Raw genomic sequence first — 20,472 nt, 5'->3', positions numbered from 1 at the left:
TCCTACCCTGGTCCCTTCCTGTTTTCCTGGTGCTGTCTCAGGCCCATCTGAGGAGAGGTGAGGGCAGGTAGGATAAGATGTTCCTGTCCCTCACTAGCTGGCTTGCCTGTGCCAGCCTCTGCCCTGGGACCCTTTCTCAGCCAGCCCCCAATTTAGCACATCTGTGGTCATGACTGTCCCCATTTCCCAGATGAAGCAACCAGGGTGGAACTGTAGACAAGGCTGATTCCAGTCAGTGATATTGGCCTCTGGGGGCTCAGAGCTGTTGTCTGCATGTGTATGTGTGTGTATGTGGGTGTTAGGGATGTAAGGAGTGGTGGGGGCTGTATGAGAACATTTTTAGAGCGGTGGCTGTCTCCAAAAGGAGACACTGGTGTAACAAGATCAGATAGGAATGTGAGCCAAGTGCTAAGAATAGAACTGGGCACAGGTTCCTGGCTCATGTGTTGCTCATCAATGTCAGCCAGGAAGTCATCAGCTGGAGCAAGGGAACAGAGGTGGGCTGGGGGAGTGGAGCCCAAGTTTCCAGGGGTTGGGGGCAGAGTCCAACTCAGGTCATAAACAGAGCTGATAGGAGACAGTCTGTGGAAAGGGCAAGAGTTGGGACCCAGCATACTGTGAGTCAGGACCAAGGAGGTGAGCTGGTGCTTAGACAAAGCTCCACCTGACCCCCATGGCCTTCCTGGTGGCTGGGACCCTGCAGGCGGCCTCACAGTTGGCTGATGCTCAAGACAGCCTGGGGAGAAAGGTAATGAGAGGCTGCACCTGGCCCAGCCTGCTCCTGACACCCAGCAGAGCCCCAGCCGGGCCCAGCTTTGGCCTTACCTCCTCAGGGGGAATACAGCCTGCAGGGTTCAAGAGTGGCCCTGACACTCAGCAGCCATGGGGTGTCCACTGCTACTGTTGCTGCCCTGGACTGTGTGTTCCGGTCCCTGGGCTTTGAAAACTGTGAGAAGAGGAAGACCTCTGTTCAGGTAAGCCTCATTCCTCATCCCCACCCCCAGCACCCATCTCACTTGGGACCTTCATGGACTCAGGCCAGGCCATGGCTCTTGCCCTAGTGCTTTCTTGAGGAGCTGGTGTGGTTTCGGGAGCAGCTGGATGCCCACAAGGGACCTGTGGGCTGTGCCCTTGTAGCCTTAGTGGCCCCCAGTGGGCAGCTGAGGCACGTACAGCTGCTGGTCCGGGAGCTGAGTCACTGTGGGGCTCTGAGGGGCTGCCCCAAAGTCTTCCTCCTGCTCTCAAGTGGCTGTGGTGGTAAGTGTCTGGGCAGGGACCTTGGTTGGGGGTGGACAAGTTGGGGCAGAGGATGGGCAGGAGAGCTCCCCACTCTGGCCAACAGGATGCCCCTGTGCTATTTCTCCATCAGCTGCCCTGGAGCCCGGAGTCTTCCTCACTGGCCTGAGGGAGCTCTGTGGCCGCTCTCCTCACTGGTCCCTGCTGCGACTGCTGACAGAGGTGGAGGCCTTAGAAGGGGATGGGATGGTGGTCCTGTGGTCACCCTGGCCCTACTGGGCTGTCCTGAGCTAGTTCCGGTTAAATTCTTTCACATACCTGGCCCCCATTTATTCTACAAACCTTTATTGTATAGGCCTTGGGCACAGCTCTGCCTCACATGGGACCCCCAGACATCCAGGCTGCCTCCCATTCCATGCCCTTGCCCAAGCAGCTCTCTCTGTGTGGCATGCCTCCCTGTCCCTCCTAGGCTATCAGCAGTGGCCTTCCTTGTGGTCTGGGCATCCAAACTGGTATTTCCAGCTGTCCATTTTGACACTCATCCAGGCAGTGATTAATGTCACTGAGGGACTGGGACTGATTCAGGTCTGGTCCTGGGGTCTGAAGTTCTCACTGCACAGTTGGGTGGTGGCTGGGTGATCCTCTAGGTGATCCTTCAGGCCTCAGCTCTTCTCCATAGCTCTGACAGGAAAATGCCTATGGAGAACCCTCCTCCATAGGCCTGCTCCATTCTAGTGAGGTCCCTGCCTTTGCGCACACTAATCCCTGAAGCAGGGCAGGAGGTAATGATATAGCTACTGTCCACTTGAGGCCAGGGAAGTCAATGACCTGGAGCCTGAACTAGACCTGAGGTCTTGCTTAGGACTATCCTTCCTCCTCATCCTCCTCCCTCCCTTCTGGCAGTTAACCCCCAAGAGCCTGTAGTAGCTAGGAATCTGCCAAGTCTTCCCCTGGAGTCAGGGTCCCGTCACCTGCTTGGATTGTGCCCCTCCCCTGAGATCCCTCACTGAGAAGCCCCTCTGAGGTATCCTGGGGCCCCACACTCCCAGCTGTTCTGCAGGGTAGCTGAAGAGTCTACTGGGGACACCTACTGCCCGTTCTTTCAGAGCTCCTTGAGGGGAGCACTATGCCTGGGAGGTGTGGAGCCCTGGATGCCTGAGGTAAGGCAGGGTTCCTTCAAACAGCTGCCATTGCAGGTGGGAGGAGCCAGACCATGCCCAGGTAGGGAAGGCTAGGAGTTTGGAGCCCCCTTAGACCACTTTGAATGTGCCTCAACCCTCTTTATAGCCAGAACCCAGTCCCAGGGCTCAGTATGACCTGTTGGGGGTCAAGGCTGCCCTCCTCCTGGCTGTGATCCAAGACCGGCCCGGAGCACAGCATGATGTGAAGGCACTGGGGGACCTGTGCCGGGCCCTGGGTTTCAAGATCACCTTGAGAATGGACCCTACAGCTCAGGTGAGGGGAAGCCCAGAACTTCTGGTGGTACCTTTGAAGAAAGGACACCCCTCCCCTAGGACTCTGGGGATCCCCTCCTGGGCCTCTTCCACATCACCCACAGGAAGTGCACCCATAGGCTTAACCTCTATCTTTCCTGCTGCATGAATGGCAGTCACTTTCCTGCCTTGGAGAGGCTGGTCTCCCTTGCTGACTGGGTCTCTGCTCCCCAATTCAAAGCTCTGTTTTTTTTTTTTTGTTTTGTTTTGTGTGTGTGTGTGGTGCTGAATTGAACCCAGGGCCTTGTGCATGTGAAGCAAACATTCTTCCAACTGAGCTGTATTCCCGCCTTCTGTGGTTTTGTTTCTGGACATTTATCATCCTACTACCCTCTCCTCATGCCTTTGTACTTCTTCCTCACTAGGACAGGAGGAGAATCAGCTCTGGGAAGCTAGACCTCCACATCACCTCTAGTGAGCCCATGCCAGGACTTGCAACAGGGAGTTAGGGCTTCCTCCCTGGGCCTGAGGTTGGAGGCAGATGGAAGTTGGGTGGGCAGACACTGGAGAAGACATCTCAGTCTCCTGAAGGACAGCCAGGGCCTGGGGAGGCTGTGGCCCAAGGCTCAACCTTGTCCCCACTCCAGGGGTTCCAGGCAGAGTTGGCTCAGTTCCGAGAGAAGCTGGACACCTGTAGAAGCCCTGTGAGCTGTGCCCTTGTGGCCCTGATGGCCCATGGGGGGCCACAGGGGCAACTGCTGGGGGCTGATGGGCAAGAGGTGCAGCCAGAGGCACTGGTACAGGAGCTGAGCCACTGCCGAGCACTACGGGGCAGACCCAAGATCTTCCTGCTACAGGCCTGCCGTGGGGGTAAGCCTGTCGGGGGTGAGCAGCGGCCTCCAAGTTGCCTTCTTCTCTGGCTTTCCTCTGTCAGCCTTCAGCCTCCCATGCTTGCTGTCCACCTTCTCCAGGAAGCCTGAGCATTGTTTTCCTGTCCTACAGGACAGCCTACAGACTTGAGCCCTTGACCTCAGCCTGGTCTTTCATCACTCTGAATACTTCCAGCTTAGCAGGCCTGAAACGGGGCTCTGGCCATTGGGTTCTTGCTTGGCCCCACTATTCACATCAGGTCTGGATGCTTGGTACCCACTGAGTGAAGATATTTGACCACCCCTCTAGGAAACAGGGACGCTGGTGTGGGGCCAGTGGCTCTCCCCTGGTATTGGCGCTGGCTTCGGACACCTCTAGCTATCCCTACACAGGCAGATGTCCTCCAGATCCATACTGATGCCCAAGGTGGGTCTTGCCTTCCCTCCATAGCTTGGGTTTGACAGGTCTGGTACCAGGGTGGGAACTGTTCAGAGAGCATTTCCAGGGATCTTAGCTGGTGTCCTGCTCTCACCTCTGCCCACTCTTTGCCAAGAGAAAGAGAGGAAAAAAATTACAAAGGTCTTTGGGAGGTGAGTGCTACTCCCCTTAATTGAGCCTGGCAGCAATCTTGAGCAAGATGAACTAGCTTCTCTGAGGTTATAGTTAATAAACAAAGGGCTGACATTTAGATTTCCACTGCCCTGTGATGCCCTTGATGGGGAGATGGGGTGAACCTGGGCCTGCGGGAGCCTAGGATGCTGGTGGTTGGAGATGACTTCTCTTCCAGGCAGCCCCTCCAGGGGCCCCATTCCAGGAAGCTCTGATCAAGCAGACATCCTGACAGTTTATGCAGCCACTGAGGGTAAGAAGTATGTAGTTACACTGGGCCCAGCTTCCTGCTCTGAGAGCTGGATTGGCCTTAGTGGCGGCCAGGGTTGGGATTTAGAGTAACCAGCCCAGTTGCAGTTAAGACATCTCCTTCCCTAGTTTCTTTCTTTTTCCTTTTTGGTACCAGGGATTTTGAACCCAGGGACACTTGATCACTGAGCCACATCCCACCCCTTTTTAATATTTTATTGAGAAACAGGGTCTCATGAGTTGCTTAGGGCCTCACTAAGTGTTAAGGCTGTCTTTGAACTCTTGATCCTCCTGCCTCAGCCGCCAGAGCTGCTGGGATTACAGGCATGTGCCATCATGCTCGGCTTCCTTTCTACAGTTTTTCGCTCATTAAGAGCAATGATGGTGGGCATATGTCAAATGCCATCTGTGCACGTGCACCATTTCCTCTAGGCAGGAACTTCTGTGAGGGCAGGGAAGATCTGTTTGTTTCAGGGCCCTGCCTGACACCTAGTAGATCCACAGCAAATGTTTGTTCAGTATTGAATCTGTATATATATATAGTCACTCAGCAAACACTGAGAAACAACTTGGTCCAAATGCAAGAAGTTCCTGCCCCACACCTTGTTCTCTGGCATGATCTCTGGATCCTCTGTGCTTGCTGTCCTCCATGTCTGGTCACAGTGGGTCCCTGGGTTTGAGAGGCAGAGGTAGGGGCCTGAGCCTTACTCTGACCCTTACTCCCTGACCTAGGCTGTGTGGCCTATCGGGATGAGAAGGGCTCTGACTTAGTCCAGACGCTGGTGGAGGTACTCAGAGCCAACCCCAGGGGAGACCTCCTGGAGCTGCTGACCGAGGTGTGTGTGTGGGGTGACCAGGAGATAGGGGCTGATTGACTTTTCTCCTGAGCCCCTCCCATCAGCCCCATTGATGAAGGGGGGATTCCCTGCCCTCAACAGTCTTAGGTAATGAAACTCAGGACCCCTGACACTGGTCAGATGCGAGCAGCAGCAGTTGGTACTCACATATACTAAAATCTCGGGGAAGAGGTCACTGAATGCCATGCAGGGCTACAGGAGATGCACTGGGAAACCGAACCAGCAGGGACTATGGGAAGCAGGCTTCCTAGAGACAAGAGGTGAGATGCTCCTGGTTAAGCAGGAGCATGGAATTGGCTTATTTGAATATTTATGCAGAAAAAAAAAGTTATGTGGGCTGGCAGAGAAGTGAAGCCTAATGTGTTTAAGTGGGATTCAGTTCGTCTGGCTTAGAGGGGAACTGGAGGGTGAGCAAGGAGCATTTGAAATTTCAGGCCTTACAAAACAGCAGGCAAGGGCTGCAACGGGAGCCAGGCTGATCTCCATAGTGCCTAGAATCCTGGGCACAGGCTCAGTGTGGCCCCTCAGGTCAACAGGCGGGTGTGTGAGCTGGACGTGCTGGGGCCAGACTGCAATGAGCTCCGCAAGGCCTGCCTGGAGATCCGCAGCTCCCTCCGGCGCAGGCTCTGCCTGCAGGCCTAAGGGCCCTGCTGCAGCCGCCCGATCCACAACTTGACTTCTTCAGGACAAAGGGGCGGGCAGCTTGGGCATGGGCGTTTAATTGGCGTTCAATAAATACCTGTTAATGATTGCTTTGTGTGGGTCAGTGCCTGCTCTCGGGGATCTGTGAAATAAGTGTTATGATGGATGTAAAGTGCTGGCACTTGGTAAAGGTGCAGTTGTGCCCCTCGGAACCAGAGGCGGGACTGGGACCTGTGCCCTGTGTCTCGGAATTAGGAACCAACGTGGGCTGGGCTGGGCTGGAAGTAGGACCAGCCCGGGAGTACATTCCTCTCTTCCTGGCGCTAGGGCCATGGAAATGAAGGAGAAACCGCCTCTGCCTTTCTGGCGGGCTCAGATACTCTTGAAAGAGACGATTGCAGATTCACCAGTGAAGTGACGGGGAGAGCGCAGGAGAGCGCAGAGCAGAAGGCGGGCAGGTGCGGGAAGAAGTCAGAAGGGTCTCTAGGAGCCAGAGAAGATACCTGGGAGAGGTTGGGGACCTGCAGGTTCATCTTGATTCGAACTCTCGGCGGGAGGCGAAACCTGCGCAGCATCCCCACTGAGAACTCCGCCCGCATTTGCCACGAAGGGTGGGTCTTTTTCTACTCTGAGCATGCGCGTGGGCACAATGCGCAGGCGCTTCAATATGCTTTATGGAAAAAACTGAGTCATCTGAGATAGTGGGGCCGCGTGGCCTAATGGATAAGGCGTCTGATTCCGGATCAGAAGATTGGGGGTTCGAGTCCCTTCGTGGTCGCTGCGGGTAATCTTTTTCTAATTTCACGGAAGTGTTTTCCTTCCCTCGGGACACTCTCTACAGTCAGAGGCTTTGTCCCCAATCGCCCCTAGTCTGCCGCATCTGCAGTTGAGGACCGGGGTCAAGGTTGCAGCACGGGCGACCAAAGGCGGTTGCCTGACCCCCGCGCACTGCCGAGCAGAGCCGCGCAGAACCGTGAACAGCGAGCTGTGCGGTTTACAGTTCAGGCGATGAAAACTGACAGGCGAGGGAGGGTTCGGGTTCCTTGCGGGTGCGGTGGGGAGTTGCTCCTGGGGAATCAAAGGATATGTGCATGTGAAAACCTAGTAAATTATGTGATCATGGTTGCACAATAATCTGAATCTAATTAAGGCCACTGAATTGAACACTTCTAAATGACGAAAATAACAATTCTATTGACGTGCGCTCACTGTTCTAAAATATGTGGGACGAAAGCCGATAGATCATCTCGGTTTCTGGCAACGAGGGGACCTTATGGTTAGTGTAAATGCACACCCAACATTTTAAATACTCACCGAGGTTGAGCTGACATTTCGCTTGGAGAATTTACCTGCTGAGCCCGCGTTCTCTCCAAGGACTCTGGCTAACGAACCCTCCGTGGCCAATGGCGGGTGCCCCACCGCGAGGGCAACGCCGGCGACAAGGCCGCTTCAGCCCGAGTGCAGAGGCGCCCGCGGGCGACCTGGGGTCGTGCGGAGTCACCTTCTCCGCGGGCGGCTGTGACGTCGCAGTGGTTTAGTAAGAACTCCCGGGAGAGGAACTTCCCGAGGTTAAGAGACCCAAAGGGGAAGAGAAGAGCTACGCAAAGGCAGCGGGTGGGGCTCGAGCCCCCCGCCTCGGCTGCGACGCCCAGATTCCACCGGCCGGGCCAGAGGGAAGCTAGAGGCTTGGGGCTGGCGATCTGCTAAAACCACAAAATAAGCAACAACAACAACAACAAAGGGGCCCCACCAGGTAACATGCGGCCCCAGGGACAGTGGGAGAGGAGCATCGGGGTGGAGACCCCCGCGGCCCCCGCACAGGACGCTCTGCCTTTCCGGGTAGGTGCTGGTCTGTTGCGGGACACTGGACATTCATGGTGCCCTCCCTCCAGCGTTGGGCCTCACAGACACCTTGTTTCCTGTACCAGCCGTCCCCGTGTTGCAGGGGTACCCCTGGATTAAAGGGCTGATCCTGGTTTGAACCTGGGATCTCTGGCTCCCCCAGCGACTTGCATACCACCTAGGCCGATGCATAACCCTAAATAAAACTCAGTGTCGCACGTCTTTGAGCTCCTGCACAGCTGGGTCCCAAGGACGCCTGGGAGTGGGCGAGATGATGAACTGGAGCGCAGGTCGAGAATCGAAGTCGAGGGATAGGAAAAGGCCAGAATGAGGTCACAGAGCCTAGCAAAATTTTGCCGGAACCACCAAAAATGAGGAAAAGACTGGTTCGAGAACAGAAAGCCGTTTAACTTGTCAGCCCCGGTGGCCTAATGGATAAGGCATTGGCCTCCTAAGCCAGGGATTGTGGGTTCGAGTCCCACCCGGGGTACAAAAGGTGCGTTTTTAGGCCTCTATCCAAGACAAGTAGCAAAGAAAGTGTAGATAATTGCTTCTGCGTGTACAGCCAGTGGGGGTTTTGGACCCTTCGGACACAAGGGATGTTTTCATAGAAGTGTGTGTTTTCAGCTTTAAGAGAGGAGTGCTTGTGTCCTTTACACTATTTCAAGAACCATCCATTCTACTTGATTAAAAAAAAAAAAAAAAAAAAGTTCAGTACCAACGTGTACTACTGTTGTATTATAGTTACATATATTTAAAAAACTCCTTGTCTTTTATAAACGCATAATTTTTTTAGTGATTAAATTGCAGGGCAACTGGTTTGCTTTAAAATCATGGGCTGAGCCTGAGGCAGGAGGATCACAATTCCAAACCCAGCCTTAGCAAACTAGGGAGGCCCTAAGCAATTCAATGAGACTCTGTCTCTAAATAAAAATACAAAGAAAGGGCTGGGGTTGTGACTCAGGAGTTAAATGCCTCCAGGTTCAATATCTGGTATCCACCCCCCCGCCCCCCCAAAAAATCATGGGCTGGATGGAAACAGATCAACAAGTCTATCTGTGAGTTGATAATGGTGTAACCTGAGGGTCAGGAGGGCACATAATACTATATAGTATTTTCTCTGTTTTTTTTTTTTTTTAATACTTTCCACCCTGATATCCCCAAGCATTTGACGCTGCACCTTCGTAACTAATGCCATACCTTTCACACAAAACAGCTCCTGAAGTTGCAAATTCAAATTTCTTTGTCATTCTGCAACATGAGAATTTAAATGTGTGTTTGATTTTTTTTTTAAAAAAAGAATATCAACCCTGTAGCTGCAAGATATTTAACAAGGCCCTGGATCTCTGAACATGATTTTCTACAGCTGAGGCTCAACCTTGTAAGTAACAGAACTCTAGATGGCACCCAACTGGCTTTACTTCTTGATTTGGCTTGTTAACCACTGCTGGGATTATAGAACTTTCAAGGAAGTCCCTAAAAGCAGAGTCCCTGTCGGGACAAGTACTACAACACTGACAGGGTCCTCCTGATAGCTCTGTGTACCTGGAGATTTTTTTCTTTTTTCTCTTTCCACACTTTTTTTTTTTAATTGGTGCATTGTAGTTGTATATGTAGAAATTTATGTGAATTTCAGCTTTAAATATTTGAAAAATCATGGGACAAGAATGTGCGGCCCAAGCAGGGCGCAGTGGCGCAGGCCTGCAATGCCCCCCTGGCTGGGGAGGCTGAGGCAGGAGGATCCCAAATTCAAAGCCAGCCTCAGCAATTTAGCGAGGACGTAAGAAACTCATCGAGACCCTGTCTCTAAAAATAATACAAAATAAGGGTCTGGCGATGTGGCTCAGTAGTTAAGCACCCCTGAGTTCAATCCTTGGTTAAAAAAAAAATGTGCTTCGTGGCCCAAGAGAGATTTGGGGGCTTGCGGTAACGTATACGTCTGTCTTCCCTGACGCGGCAACTAATTTCGTGTCTGGAAGGGAATTAAATGCAGTGAACAAGCCGACATCTGAAAGGAGTATTTAAGGTGCAGTGGTTAGCTTCTCCCAAGAAAAGTTACGCCCAACGTGGGGCTCGAACCCACGACCCTGAGATTAAGAGTCTCATGCTCTACCGACTGAGCTAGCCGGGCGGTCTCTCCAGTCCCCTCCGTACTCGCTAGTTGGAGTTCTACACGATTTCCAAATCAACTTATGGAGGACTGCCCAGGTCATAGACGGGCCGCACCCCAAGAACCAGAGCGTTGAGTTGGCGGGTCCACTTCGTGTGGCCTGGGCTGTGCCACGAGGCCCCTGTCTGCTGTGCATCCGGTGTCTGCGGCCGCTGCAGCTCCGGGCAGCTGGAAGGTCGGGGGCCAGGCGATCCAGCAGGGAGCGCGGTGAGAGGAACCCAAACCGGGGTCAACCCACCCGCTACGCCTCCCTTTCCACCTTCCCTGGGGCGGCTCAGGACCTCGCCGCGGGAGCACGCCTCGCCCCTCTGGGCTGCGCTGAGCTGCTGACTCCAGGGCGAGAGGAGGCCACGTTGGGAGGGTCGCACGGCCGCGCGCGGGAGGAAACGGCCCCTGACCCAGCTCTGACCCCTGCGTCGGGTCTCGGGGCCACGCCCAGGCCAGCAGGGGTCTTGGTCCAGGGGAGGGGCGCAGTCGTGGGGTCCGGGGGGACCTCCGCTTCCTTCCGTTGCTCGAAGCTCGCCCATGCCGGCCGGTCGGGAGGTGGCAGTCCCTTGTCCCCTGCTCAGGATCTCCGACTCAGGTGCCCCGTGGGGTGAGGTGTCTGGGTTGAGGTGCACCCGGAAAGACCCCAGAGCTCACGCGGGCCTCGCTGGCTCCTCTGCCCCGCAGGCGGCGGCCCTGGTCTTTAGCTCGCGGCCGAGACCCGGAAGCCCTGCCTGTGGCAGGGCGCAGGAGCGGGACAGGGCGGGGCCGCCGGATCCTGCCTCCAAGGACCAGCGTCAGAGTGTCCCGGCACGGCGGCTCGTTGGTCTAGGGGTATGATTCTCGCTTTGGGTGCGAGAGGTCCCGGGTTCAAATCCCGGACGAGCCCGGCTTTTTTTCCCACCCACAAATCCTGTGCCCAGGGGACGCTGACTCTTTCAGGCACAGCACATTCCCGAAAGCCTGCGACCTCTCGGCGTTGCCAGCTGTCCCTCGCGTGGCCTGGGCCTCACCCAGTCTGATCCTTGGACCTAGAAGTTCTAGATGCCCCTGGGGAAACGGAACCCAAACCGGGGCAACCGAGCGGAGGGCAAACCCACCTCCCCGCCTCCTGGACGGGTCCCCGTCCTGTGCCAGACCATCGGGGGTCCAGGGATGGCACTTACTCTGGGCGGGTAATTTCCTTTGGGTACCATAAGTCAAGTTCCGGCGGAGCCCACGGATGTGAACGTCCTTTTCCTCTTCAGAGGCTGCCTTGCACAACCAAGGGGAGGAAACCGCGGCGGAGTCTGAGCGCGCCGAGGCCTAGAGCCGCTGAGTTGGGGCTGCCAAGAAGAAGGGGTCACCGTGGAAGTGCAGGGCGCTCCTGCCTTTGGTCTCTGAAGAACGGCAGCAGTTGAATAGGTTTTGCTGTAATTCGGGAATAGTGCAACCGGCAGAGGAGACAACTGCCATTGAGAACATAATGGAGAAGGGGTGAGATAACTAGTCAAGAGCCCAAGAGCCCGTACTGTGGATTTCATGGGACTATAAAGATAAGCAGGTTACAATTGACTAGCTTGAATAGTTTCGGGGGGCTCCAGGGTGTGGAGTCTGTCCCTAGTTGTCTGATACCCGACTCTGGGTGACACAGGCTGAGAGTCCTGGCCCAGATTTGAAGTGCACAATCTGGAAGGAGTTGTTTGCTATCTCCAAGAATTTGCTAGCCTGGAAGGAGAAGTCCCTCCAGGATGAGTGAGGCCCCAGATGTCCAAGTTTCAGAATGCAGAAAATAGGAGATGGCTGATACAGGCAGGGACTAAGGGTTTTCGTGGAAACTGGGGTATCCTAAGCTGGAAGAGTGACCCTCTTGTACTCTTGTACACCTGAGGATTGATTACTGCCCTAGCCAGGTGAAGTGAATACAGGCAAGAGGTCCAGGACATATACTGCCCACACCAGTGTCCCTTCTTTACCTCAGGGTTGTGTGTGTGTGTGTGTGTGTGTGTGTGTGTGTGTGTGTGTGTGCTGGTGGCCCCTTTCTGATTCACTAGCCCAATTTTTAAGGTGCAGTAGTGGTAGTCCCTGTAAGACAAGAAGACAAAGCCTGGCACTTTCAGAGGGAGCTTTGTGGTGAGGGCTGCTCTGTAACTGAAAACAAGTGGCCCGGCTCAGACAGGAAAGAGATGCGTGGAGAGCTGGCCAAAGGGGACCTAACATGGGGCTGGAACCCACGACCTGAGATTAGGAGTCTCTTACTCTACCCACGGAGCGAGCCTGGCTGCTCTAACTCTTCAAAATAAAGAGTCAGGTCACTACCCCGAAAAAGGAGACTGCGTAGTAGTCACTATTGGTATCCCCCGGGGACACACTGGGCGCCAAGGAACTGCCAGGAGCCAACCTCCCGGGGGATTTCTGACACCCGGCCACGCCGGCTCGGTAGGAGCGGGCGTGCGGACCGTGGAAACAGTCAGGGACTGCCGGGCAGGGAAGGGAGTGGGGCGGCGCGCCGACCTAGGGACAGACGACAAGACCCAGTCCTGCGGCGTGGACAGGACGCGGCGCGGACCTGCGCGAGCTGAGCCCACGACGCGCTGACCCCGGCCTTAAACGCAAGGGACTATCCCCCCATATATGATCTAAGAAACCCGCCGGATTCCACCTGTTGGCATGTAAACGTCACATGTGCTTCCTCGGAGCTGTCTAGAGTCATTTTCTTAGTTTAGTAATTAAAAACCATCTGTGTCGGCGTGTGTGGCCTTTTTCCAAGTTTGGGCTCTCCGGGTTCCTAGTATGGCCAGGCCTCTGCCGACAGCCCCCGCTGGGAGGGGAAGGGTGCTTTTACTGCTCCCGGTGTGGACAGAGGCAGTTGGGCCACCATGGATTGCGTCCACCACGGGGTCATGCTGGACCTCGGAGGCACTGGGTCTCACGCCCGGGTGGCCCCGGTAGTTTCTGTTCAGATCCCAGGAAGTGAGGAGAAAGCAGATTTTCTGGGGCCAAATCGGGGGACCATTTGAAAAGACGTCCTCTCAGGACAGGCCCACCTCGGGCCCGGTGGGAAGGGGTTTTAGGGACCCGCCCTGGTCCTTGACAGAGGCGACAACGCAAGACCGGGCCAGATACCGGCTCGCTCGCGCGCCTCCTGCAGTACCTGCCCGCGACGGAGCCGCTTCCCAGCCCCGCAGCACCGCCTGGCGGCCGAGGCGCGGAAAAACAGCTTGGGAGCCGCCGAGGGATGCGTGGAGTGAGCGAGTCTCCAGTCGAGACTGCGCCCCACGTCCCTCAAACTACTCACGTTGGAGCTCCCACTCAGGACTCAGAGATTAGGAAAGTCTGGCCCTACCCGAAGGGACAGTGGTCTGGGTAAGGGGGGGAAAGAGGTGACAGCACATCAGGGGTCAAACTACACTCGGGCGGGAGGGTGGACCCAGCGCCCGCACAAGTCGGGGTTCTTGCCCCTATATCGATCACCCAAGGTTCTCACTGAATTCTACCCTAATCCCCGCTGCTGAAGGAAAAGAGGAGGGGTCGTCTGGGATTACTTTTTAAGGTAGGGGGAAAAAAAGTTTTATTCACTTTCCAAGAGAGGAGCCAGACTCCAAGAGCTGTGTCAGCAGGAGTCCTCAGGGGTTTGGGGTTTTTATGGATTTGCAAGAGTGGGTTAGGGTTAGCAAGTTCTGCAAGAAAACAGGATGTGTCGCAGGCTTCCAGGGTGTCTCTGAGGTAGTGGCAGGATGCATGTGGGGTTTTTTTCAGGATGTGGGTTTCAGGGAGCTGCTTGCTGGGATCTCTTACATTTTGTTTCTGTGGGTGTTGTTCAACTTGTCACCTTGCTGTAGTTTTTACTGACCTCTGTGTGCCCTTCAGGCAGGCATTCCCTGGACTGCCTAGGCCTTTGAGTAATAGAAGGTTTATTTCTATCTTGTGTCCCTCTTGATCTTAATCTTAAAGATCCAACATCAGAATAACTTCTAACACTGGGCAAGGAGTAACACAGAAGGCAGGAACACACAGTCAAAATCACAGGGGTCAGGGCATCCTGAGTGCAGCGGGGAACCTAACTTCCCACCACCAAGTGATGGTGATGGTGGTATCTCACTTGCCAAAGTAATATCTCCTCTGGGATTTGAACCCTCGACCTCCCTTATTCCTAGCGGGAATCACACTCCTTGGCCTGTTTCTGGTCACCTCCACGCTCCTTTTGAGCATGCAACAGTGGGTGTCTGTTTGCATAGTGTTTCCCGCTCAGTCCTGGAGAGGGGAAAATGGTACAGCGTCCACTTCCCTGTCAGCGCGGTTCTGCGGCTCTGTCTCAGACTCTATTCGGCCTCCCCCAGTTCTGGGCGCCTGTGGATACCCTCAAAGAGGCCTGCTCCTGAGAAAACTTGTGGATCTTTCCCTGCCTCCACTGCCCCAGGCCAGAGACACCTGGAGGGCCCAGGACTTTGGTCCTCGGATTTTCCTTTTCAAAGGGCCAGGCGCAGTGCAGCGTGAGTGCGAGGCTTCGGGTTGGGCGCACTGGTGACTCCAACTAGAGTGGCCCAGGAATTGTGGGGGACTTTCCTGGGCCCTCCTTTGCCTTTACCCCTGACTGGTGTTCTTGGCCCCAGTCGGCGACTATTCCTGCTGGGGAGCTTTGGTCTTTCCCAGAGCTCTGTAGCCTACCCCTAACCCTTCTTCCGTGCTCTGTCCAGTCCTCACCCTGAAATGTTTAAAAGTGCAAGGCTGGATTGTTCCAGCTTTACTCATACATGAGGCAAGAAGGAGGCCCATGACCTCCCTGCTTTCCTCTTGCTCCTGCTGCCTGGGAGACCTTCCCGGTGACTTTACCTACTGATTTCATTCTCCATTAAACCAAAGCTTGTGGCAAGCAGGTTCTAATCCAGGCAGTGTGTCAGAATTCTGCAGGCGGCAGGGCGGGGAGGCCAGCCCCAGCTTGGGAGGACTCACACCGACCACCATGGGGCTTTGGAGGGCAGGCTGGTGGAGTTGTGGGAGTGGTGTGGTGGTAGGAAGCCTGGCTGGGGAAGGAAAGGGAGAGCCCTGGGTACTACTGTGTGTGCAAACTCCTGGCCAGTCCCACGTTTCCCCTTCCATCTAGCTTTGTGACTTTTTCAAGGGCAACAGCCTTGAGGCTGGACTTCAGGGGAAGCAAGGGCAGGGGCAGAGCTAAGGGAAGAGGTCCCTTCAACCTCTTGACCCAGCTTGGTGTGGGGAACTTCCTCAGGACCTACTCTCTTGACTGACCATTCTAGATGGCCAAGTCCCAGTGGGGGGCCTTCCCACTGCTCACAGGTGAACAGGGACTGATTTTTAGAGCCATTTTAAATGATTTGGAGGGTCAGGTGTGGTGATACACATCCGTAATCCTAAGGAACTGGGACACTGAAAACAGGAGGATGGCAAGTTGTCCCCAACACTTAAAGCTCAAGACCCCAGATAGTTAGCAAGATATTATAGCCAGGCCTCACACTACCTGTCCAGAGGTGGCTGCTTGGGTGGAATCTGGGATTGTTTATATGGTACCAAAAATTGAACCCAGGGGCCCTCAACCACTGAGCCCCATCCTGGCCCTATTTTGTATTTTATTTACAACAGGGTCTCACTGAGTTACTTAGGGTCTCACTAAGTTGCTGAGTGTCTTTGAACTCCTGCCTCAGGCTCCTAAACTGCTGGGATTACAGGTGTGTGCCACCCTGCTGAGTGACAGTTTACATCTAAAGCAAGGAAAACCTCCTTAAGCCAAACAGTTCCTTTTGCTTGTGGTCCTTATGACCTTTAACTTCTGCTCTCAGTTGCCTGGCACAGTTTAGATTTGTCTTCCCAGGAGAGATACAGTGTGGCCTGGGAGTTTGGGTCAACAAAAATCTGCTTTATTTAGGCCCATTTTCTAGGGTGTCCCCAGCTTTGGGTATCTAGAAATACCCTAGGACTTTGGAGCCTGCAGTACCGGGAGACACCCTTCTCTCCTTGCTTCCCTCTGGGCCAAACCAGTGGGACATTTGGTAAAGAGAAGTGAGAAAGGACCAGGACAGCTCAGGTCTGGAGTCTTGCTGATGAGCCCTAGTTCTTCCCTGGCTCTGTGTCAAAGGGTCAAAAGTGTGGGGCCTGTCCAAGGTTTGAACCTGGGAACTCTTGCACCCAAAGCAAGAATCATACCCCTAGACCAACAAGCCAACACGATTTTTTTTTTGGACATCTATTTTATTTATTTGTACGTGGTGCTGAGAATCGAACCCAGTGCCTCACGCATGCTGGGCAAGCTCTCTACCACTGAGCCACAATCCCAGCCCCACGAGCAGCATTCTTGACATTGGTTTGGTCCAGTTGTTGTCCACCCTCGCCCAGCTAGGACTGTACTAGAAGCCTTGAGGGGAAGAGGCAGAGGAGGACGGTCTGGAGCTCAAGCGTCCATTTTCTGAGGTACCTCGATGACCCAGACCTCCCTCCAGCCCAGTGGAGGCACAGTAACTTGCGTCACAACAGAGCTGGGCACTGTTGAAAAACCACAGGGGATTCCCTGTGCCACCCACACTAAGGCTTTCCTGCCTTTCTGACTTACCAACCCCAGCCCTAAGCCAAGCCGAGTCTCATCTGCCCCAGCGAAGGAACCAGAGTTCAGGGAGACTCAGAGGCTCTGTTCTCTGCAAAGCCCGCCCTGCCCTGGGCTGGACCTACAAATCTCCCCAGAGGCTCTAGGTTCCCCAAAATGCCATGTCTTTTCTTGGGTACCTGCATTGTGCGGCAGTCCTTCCCATGCAGGGGCATCTCTGGGCTGGACCAATTCCAGACACTGGAGCACTTGCCCTCTTTCATTGGCTGGTGGATGTTCCAGAAGCTGGCTGGAAAGGAGGAAGGCCCTAGTTCTACCCAATGCCGGGGTTCCACCTTCCTGGTTCACTCCATGGTGCCCACCCTAAAGCAAGGGGGTGCAGTGGGTAGAGTGGGGGCGGGTCAGACAAGAAATTAGAGTTTGAAAGTGAGAGCTGGTGTGGGATTTGGACCCAGGACCTGTTGCAGACCTAGAAGAGACCCACCACCTAGGAGCCAATACAGGGAGTTTCATCTATCTCTAGTGTCCTGGACCCTGTGACCCTGACCTCACTGACTAAAAGTGGCTCCCAAGTTTCCGGTCTGGAGAAGGGAGAAGTGCTTGGAGGGGTTACATTTGGCTCCCAGAGGAAATGCTCTTTTAGCACAGCCCCCTTGGGCCTCGATGCACCAGACATGGGTAGTTCAGGGAGGCTGTACCCCTTTGTACATCTGTATCAGACTGCCTTCCTTTTTCTCTAGATTTCGGGTAGTTTCCCAGAGGGATAATATAGGCTAGGTGCTCTTAAGGGGGTATTTATAAGTCGCCCGGCTAGCTCAGTCGGTAGAGCATGAGACTCTTAATCTCAGGGTCGTGGGTTCGAGCCCCACGTTGGGCGGGACTTTTTGCCTTTGTCCAGGGTCTGGAATCAGATCAGTACAGATACATGTTTGTTAAGAGACTCAAAAAGTAGCATAACTAAGCGACAGTGAGATTCATATCACAGGGCTCGTCCGGGATTTGAACCCGGGACCTCTCGCACCCGAAGCGAGAATCATACCCCTAGACCAACGAGCCTCCCACTTACAACTGTTTCCTAACCCTTCTTTCACAAATGTCCCCATCTCCCTGGACTGGACTGATTTCCAAAGAGGATGAGCCCATCCTCACAGCTAGGTCCTGGATGGAACTCCAATTTCCCTGTGAACCAGCCCAGGAGGAGACAGAGCCACGCAGTCCCAGAAAGAGCGCTCCCCGCGAACTGGAGGAGGGGTAAATTCCTGCTCCAAGCGGGTGAGCAGCAAAAACGCACTTTGGAGCAAGACGGCTCTCCTGGGGAGCCCTCCGCCTGCGGCTGATTGCGGTGGGGCGGTGGTTTGTGGCTAGGGGAGGAGTCAGAGAGGCATAAAGAAAGTCCCGCGCCCCCATCCCCAAGCCCCAAAGGTCCCACCGAGCCCTCAGCACAGAGGCTGGTCCGGGTCCGAGGCCACAGGAGGAGGGGACATGTTTTGGTCGCCTACAGTTCTGGGATTCGAGGTCCCCTCTCCGACCTCAGTTTCCCCTGATGGCAACCCCAGATCTTTGGCTGCAACTGGAAGCTCAGTCCCCAAGGTCTGGTCCTGTGCGGCAGGGGTGATGTTGGGGATCCAAGAAGTCTCTTCAGGAGCAGCCACGTTACCTTGAAGCCTCGGATCAAAAAACAGATGGACCAGATGGCGCCATCCCCCACACACCCCTTAGTCGGTAGAGCACTGAGGTTCAATCTCCTGGTCATGGGTCGGGATGGCACTGGGAACTCCAGGCCCGCATGGGTGGTCTACTGAGCCAGTGGAAGAAGTGGCCTGTCCAGCTCGAGGAGAAGCAGGTTTGACAAAGCCAGGGCTTGCTCATCCGGGGCGTCCTACCGGGTTCGGGCCGCTCTCGCCCAGGCCCGGGAACTTCTCTCCCGGGGGAGGAGGGAGTGCGCTCTGCGCTCCAGGGGAGGGGCGGAGACCCGCCCGGCCCACTCCTGCCGGGCTGGACGCGGGAAGGGCAGAGCTACAGCACAAGCTGGCCCGCCTCGGGAGCGGGGTAGGTGGCGTGACCCGCCTGCCCCCGGGACACCCCTTCCGGAGGTGGGGCGCTGCGCGGCTGGTCCAGTCTCCCTCCTGTGTTCGGGGCTCCTTGTCGGGGCTCTTTTCTTGCCGCGCTGGGGCGAGAGAAGGGTGGAGAGGAAGCGGCGCCCGGCGAGGCACTTCTGCACCCAGCAGGAGTTGGCTGCGCACTCTCGGCTGCCACACCGCGGGGCCGTGGCGCGGCCGAGGCGGGTGTCCGGGTGGTCACGGCCCGAGGACCCTCCACGCAGCCTTCCCGCTCTCGGGAATTGCGTCTTCCCCAGCGTAGATACCAGGCGGGACTGGAGCGAGGGCTGCGGCGCGGGGGCGCGCGAATCCCTCGCTCTGAGCGGATCCGCCAGGACCTAGGGGACACCCCTAGGCGAAGGGGCTGCTCCCCACCTGGTGGAGAGCGAAGAGAGGCTGGGGTTTGGGGCGCCCTCTGTCGCCACTTCTGCTGAACTTGCTTCTTCTCGCGGCTCTGAAATTCGACTCGCCTGGCCCCAGGGCGCACAAGGGTCATATAGAGTATCTGACCAAAGGACTTACGTGGCTCGTTGGTCTAGGGGTATGATTCTCGCTTAGGGTGCGAGAGGTCCCGGGTTCAAATCCCGGACGAGCCCACTTTTTTGACGCCCTGAGAGCCCAGTGCTGGATTTGGATATTAAAATAGGACTTCTAGAAAAGTCGTTTAAAAAAAGACCTGAAACTGAACCTTCCCACTGCCTTTGGTTTGAGTTCGAGGCAGTAAAGAAGCGGCCCTTCCTGCACCATTAAAGGCCGCCTCTCCACATGCTGTCTCTTGGATTCTCCCGGGGTAGAGCGCTGTTGCCTGGTGGCTTCCTTCCTGTGGTCTGGTGGGGTCCAGGGCTTCTGGACTTTTGTCTCCCTTGAGGTGTAGAGGTCTAGATTGTGGGTGTGGGCTGGGATCCTGGGGGTGAAATCCAGGCTCTGCGGAAGGGGAAATCTTGGCATGTTACCCCTGGACCTACCCCAGGTAGGGCCCAGCGTGGGCTTATAGGGACAGGTTGTGCACATTCCCAATCTTAGTTTTCACCCTTGTGTCCCTTTCCTCAGAGCTACATCTTGGTGGTGGGTGGCTGAGGGGAGGTACTGGAAGGTGCAGAGGGGACATCAAGGCGAATGCAGCTGTGGACTTCAGGAGAAGACTGGCCCAAATCTTCAGATCGACTTGTTAACCCAACTGGGCTTTCAGCAACCTCAGGCCATTGGGTCAATTTCTACAGCCAGCAACGTTTGCTAAGGAAGCCCGGCTAGCTCAGTCGGTAGAGCATGAGACTCTTAATCTCAGGGTCGTGGGTTCGAGCCCCACGTTGGGCGGTGGCTTCTCTTTTGTATGCTTACTACCTTGGAGTCCTAAAATAGTCAGCCCGGAGTTTATATCCCCAGAGTCTGGGGGGTTCGAGCCCCACGTTGGGCGGTGGCTTCTCTTTTGCATGCTTACTACCTTGGAGTCCTAAAATAGTCAGCCCGGAGTTTATATCCCCAGAGTCTGGGGGGCAGATGTCCCAAGTGTCTTGGTGTCACTCCTCTGTTCTCAGTTGGGAGTCCCTTTGTAACCCCGAACAGGTGAAATATTTTGCGGTAGGGAGCGAGTTTAGTGAAGTGACCTAAGGGCCGACTCCGAAGCGGCGCACCTGCGGTAGCAGCTATTGCGAGGGGCCTGGACGACATCGGATTGGTGGAGATTGCGGGGGGACACGAGGGACTCCACTTTGTGTAACTGGGAGCGTCCGGGGAGCTGGGCTCTTCCGTGACCTTGAACTTCCCGCTAAGCGAATCTGAAACCCTGCTGTCGGCTGGGCTGCCCCAGGACACCTGTGGCTTTAAGGAGCAGTAGAGGATGCCCTCCCGGTGGCTCGTTGGTCTAGGGGTATGATTCTCGCTTAGGGTGCGAGAGGTCCCGGGTTCAAATCCCGGACGAGCCCAAGGTCCCCTTTTTGGGATGCAG

The 20,472-nt window shown here is 55.3% G+C and overlaps 1 protein-coding gene and 10 non-coding genes across 14 annotated transcripts; 8 read left to right on the top strand and 3 right to left on the bottom strand.

The window, feature by feature from the left end:
- Nucleotides 1-464: 464 nt before the first annotated feature.
- Nucleotides 465-6,005, top strand: LOC113180369 (putative caspase-16). Of its 4 annotated transcripts, none has more exons than XM_077803061.1 (9): nucleotides 465-497; nucleotides 834-974; nucleotides 1,062-1,257; nucleotides 1,370-1,458; nucleotides 3,317-3,539; nucleotides 3,849-3,965; nucleotides 4,327-4,401; nucleotides 5,130-5,233; nucleotides 5,783-6,005. In XM_077803061.1, exons 5-9 carry the CDS (start codon nucleotides 3,398-3,400, stop codon nucleotides 5,894-5,896), a joined length of 552 nt encoding a protein of 183 aa, XP_077659187.1. In that variant the 5' UTR covers nucleotides 465-497; nucleotides 834-974; nucleotides 1,062-1,257; nucleotides 1,370-1,458; nucleotides 3,317-3,397; the 3' UTR covers nucleotides 5,897-6,005. The 4 variants fall into 4 exon arrangements, with proteins under 4 accessions (XP_077659187.1, XP_026241029.2, XP_077659185.1 ...); XM_026385244.2 differs by lacking the exon at nucleotides 465-497 and adding an exon at nucleotides 504-748; XM_077803059.1 differs by lacking the exons at nucleotides 465-497; nucleotides 5,130-5,233 and adding an exon at nucleotides 504-748 and having other exon boundaries at nucleotides 5,783-6,004.
- A 596-nt stretch (nucleotides 6,006-6,601) lies between these two features.
- Trnar-ccg (transfer RNA arginine (anticodon CCG)) lies at nucleotides 6,602-6,674 on the top strand. Its single transcript has one exon. It is a non-coding gene; the product is annotated as a tRNA-Arg (tRNA).
- Nucleotides 6,675-8,155: 1,481 nt separating this feature from the next.
- On the top strand, nucleotides 8,156-8,228 carry Trnar-ccu (transfer RNA arginine (anticodon CCU)). The gene has a single exon. It is a non-coding gene; the product is annotated as a tRNA-Arg (tRNA).
- Nucleotides 8,229-9,796: 1,568 nt separating this feature from the next.
- On the bottom strand, nucleotides 9,797-9,869 carry Trnak-cuu (transfer RNA lysine (anticodon CUU)). Its single transcript has one exon. It is a non-coding gene; the product is annotated as a tRNA-Lys (tRNA).
- Nucleotides 9,870-10,710: 841 nt separating this feature from the next.
- Nucleotides 10,711-10,782, top strand: Trnap-ugg (transfer RNA proline (anticodon UGG)). Its single transcript has one exon. It is a non-coding gene; the product is annotated as a tRNA-Pro (tRNA).
- Nucleotides 10,783-15,979: 5,197 nt separating this feature from the next.
- Nucleotides 15,980-16,051, bottom strand: Trnap-ugg (transfer RNA proline (anticodon UGG)). Its single transcript has one exon. It is a non-coding gene; the product is annotated as a tRNA-Pro (tRNA).
- A 1,181-nt stretch (nucleotides 16,052-17,232) lies between these two features.
- On the top strand, nucleotides 17,233-17,305 carry Trnak-cuu (transfer RNA lysine (anticodon CUU)). Its single transcript has one exon. It is a non-coding gene; the product is annotated as a tRNA-Lys (tRNA).
- A 107-nt stretch (nucleotides 17,306-17,412) lies between these two features.
- On the bottom strand, nucleotides 17,413-17,484 carry Trnap-cgg (transfer RNA proline (anticodon CGG)). Its single transcript has one exon. It is a non-coding gene; the product is annotated as a tRNA-Pro (tRNA).
- Nucleotides 17,485-19,051: 1,567 nt separating this feature from the next.
- Nucleotides 19,052-19,123, top strand: Trnap-agg (transfer RNA proline (anticodon AGG)). The gene has a single exon. It is a non-coding gene; the product is annotated as a tRNA-Pro (tRNA).
- A 645-nt stretch (nucleotides 19,124-19,768) lies between these two features.
- Trnak-cuu (transfer RNA lysine (anticodon CUU)) lies at nucleotides 19,769-19,841 on the top strand. The gene has a single exon. It is a non-coding gene; the product is annotated as a tRNA-Lys (tRNA).
- Nucleotides 19,842-20,377: 536 nt separating this feature from the next.
- On the top strand, nucleotides 20,378-20,449 carry Trnap-agg (transfer RNA proline (anticodon AGG)). The gene has a single exon. It is a non-coding gene; the product is annotated as a tRNA-Pro (tRNA).
- Nucleotides 20,450-20,472: the final 23 nt, after the last annotated feature.

The sequence above is a fragment of the Urocitellus parryii genome, chromosome 9, assembly GCF_045843805.1.
Source record: "Urocitellus parryii isolate mUroPar1 chromosome 9, mUroPar1.hap1, whole genome shotgun sequence".
Taxonomy (NCBI): Eukaryota; Metazoa; Chordata; class Mammalia; order Rodentia; family Sciuridae; genus Urocitellus; species Urocitellus parryii.
The sequence above is the reverse complement of the archived record's forward strand: the minus strand, read 5'-3'. Positions and strand labels throughout refer to the sequence as shown.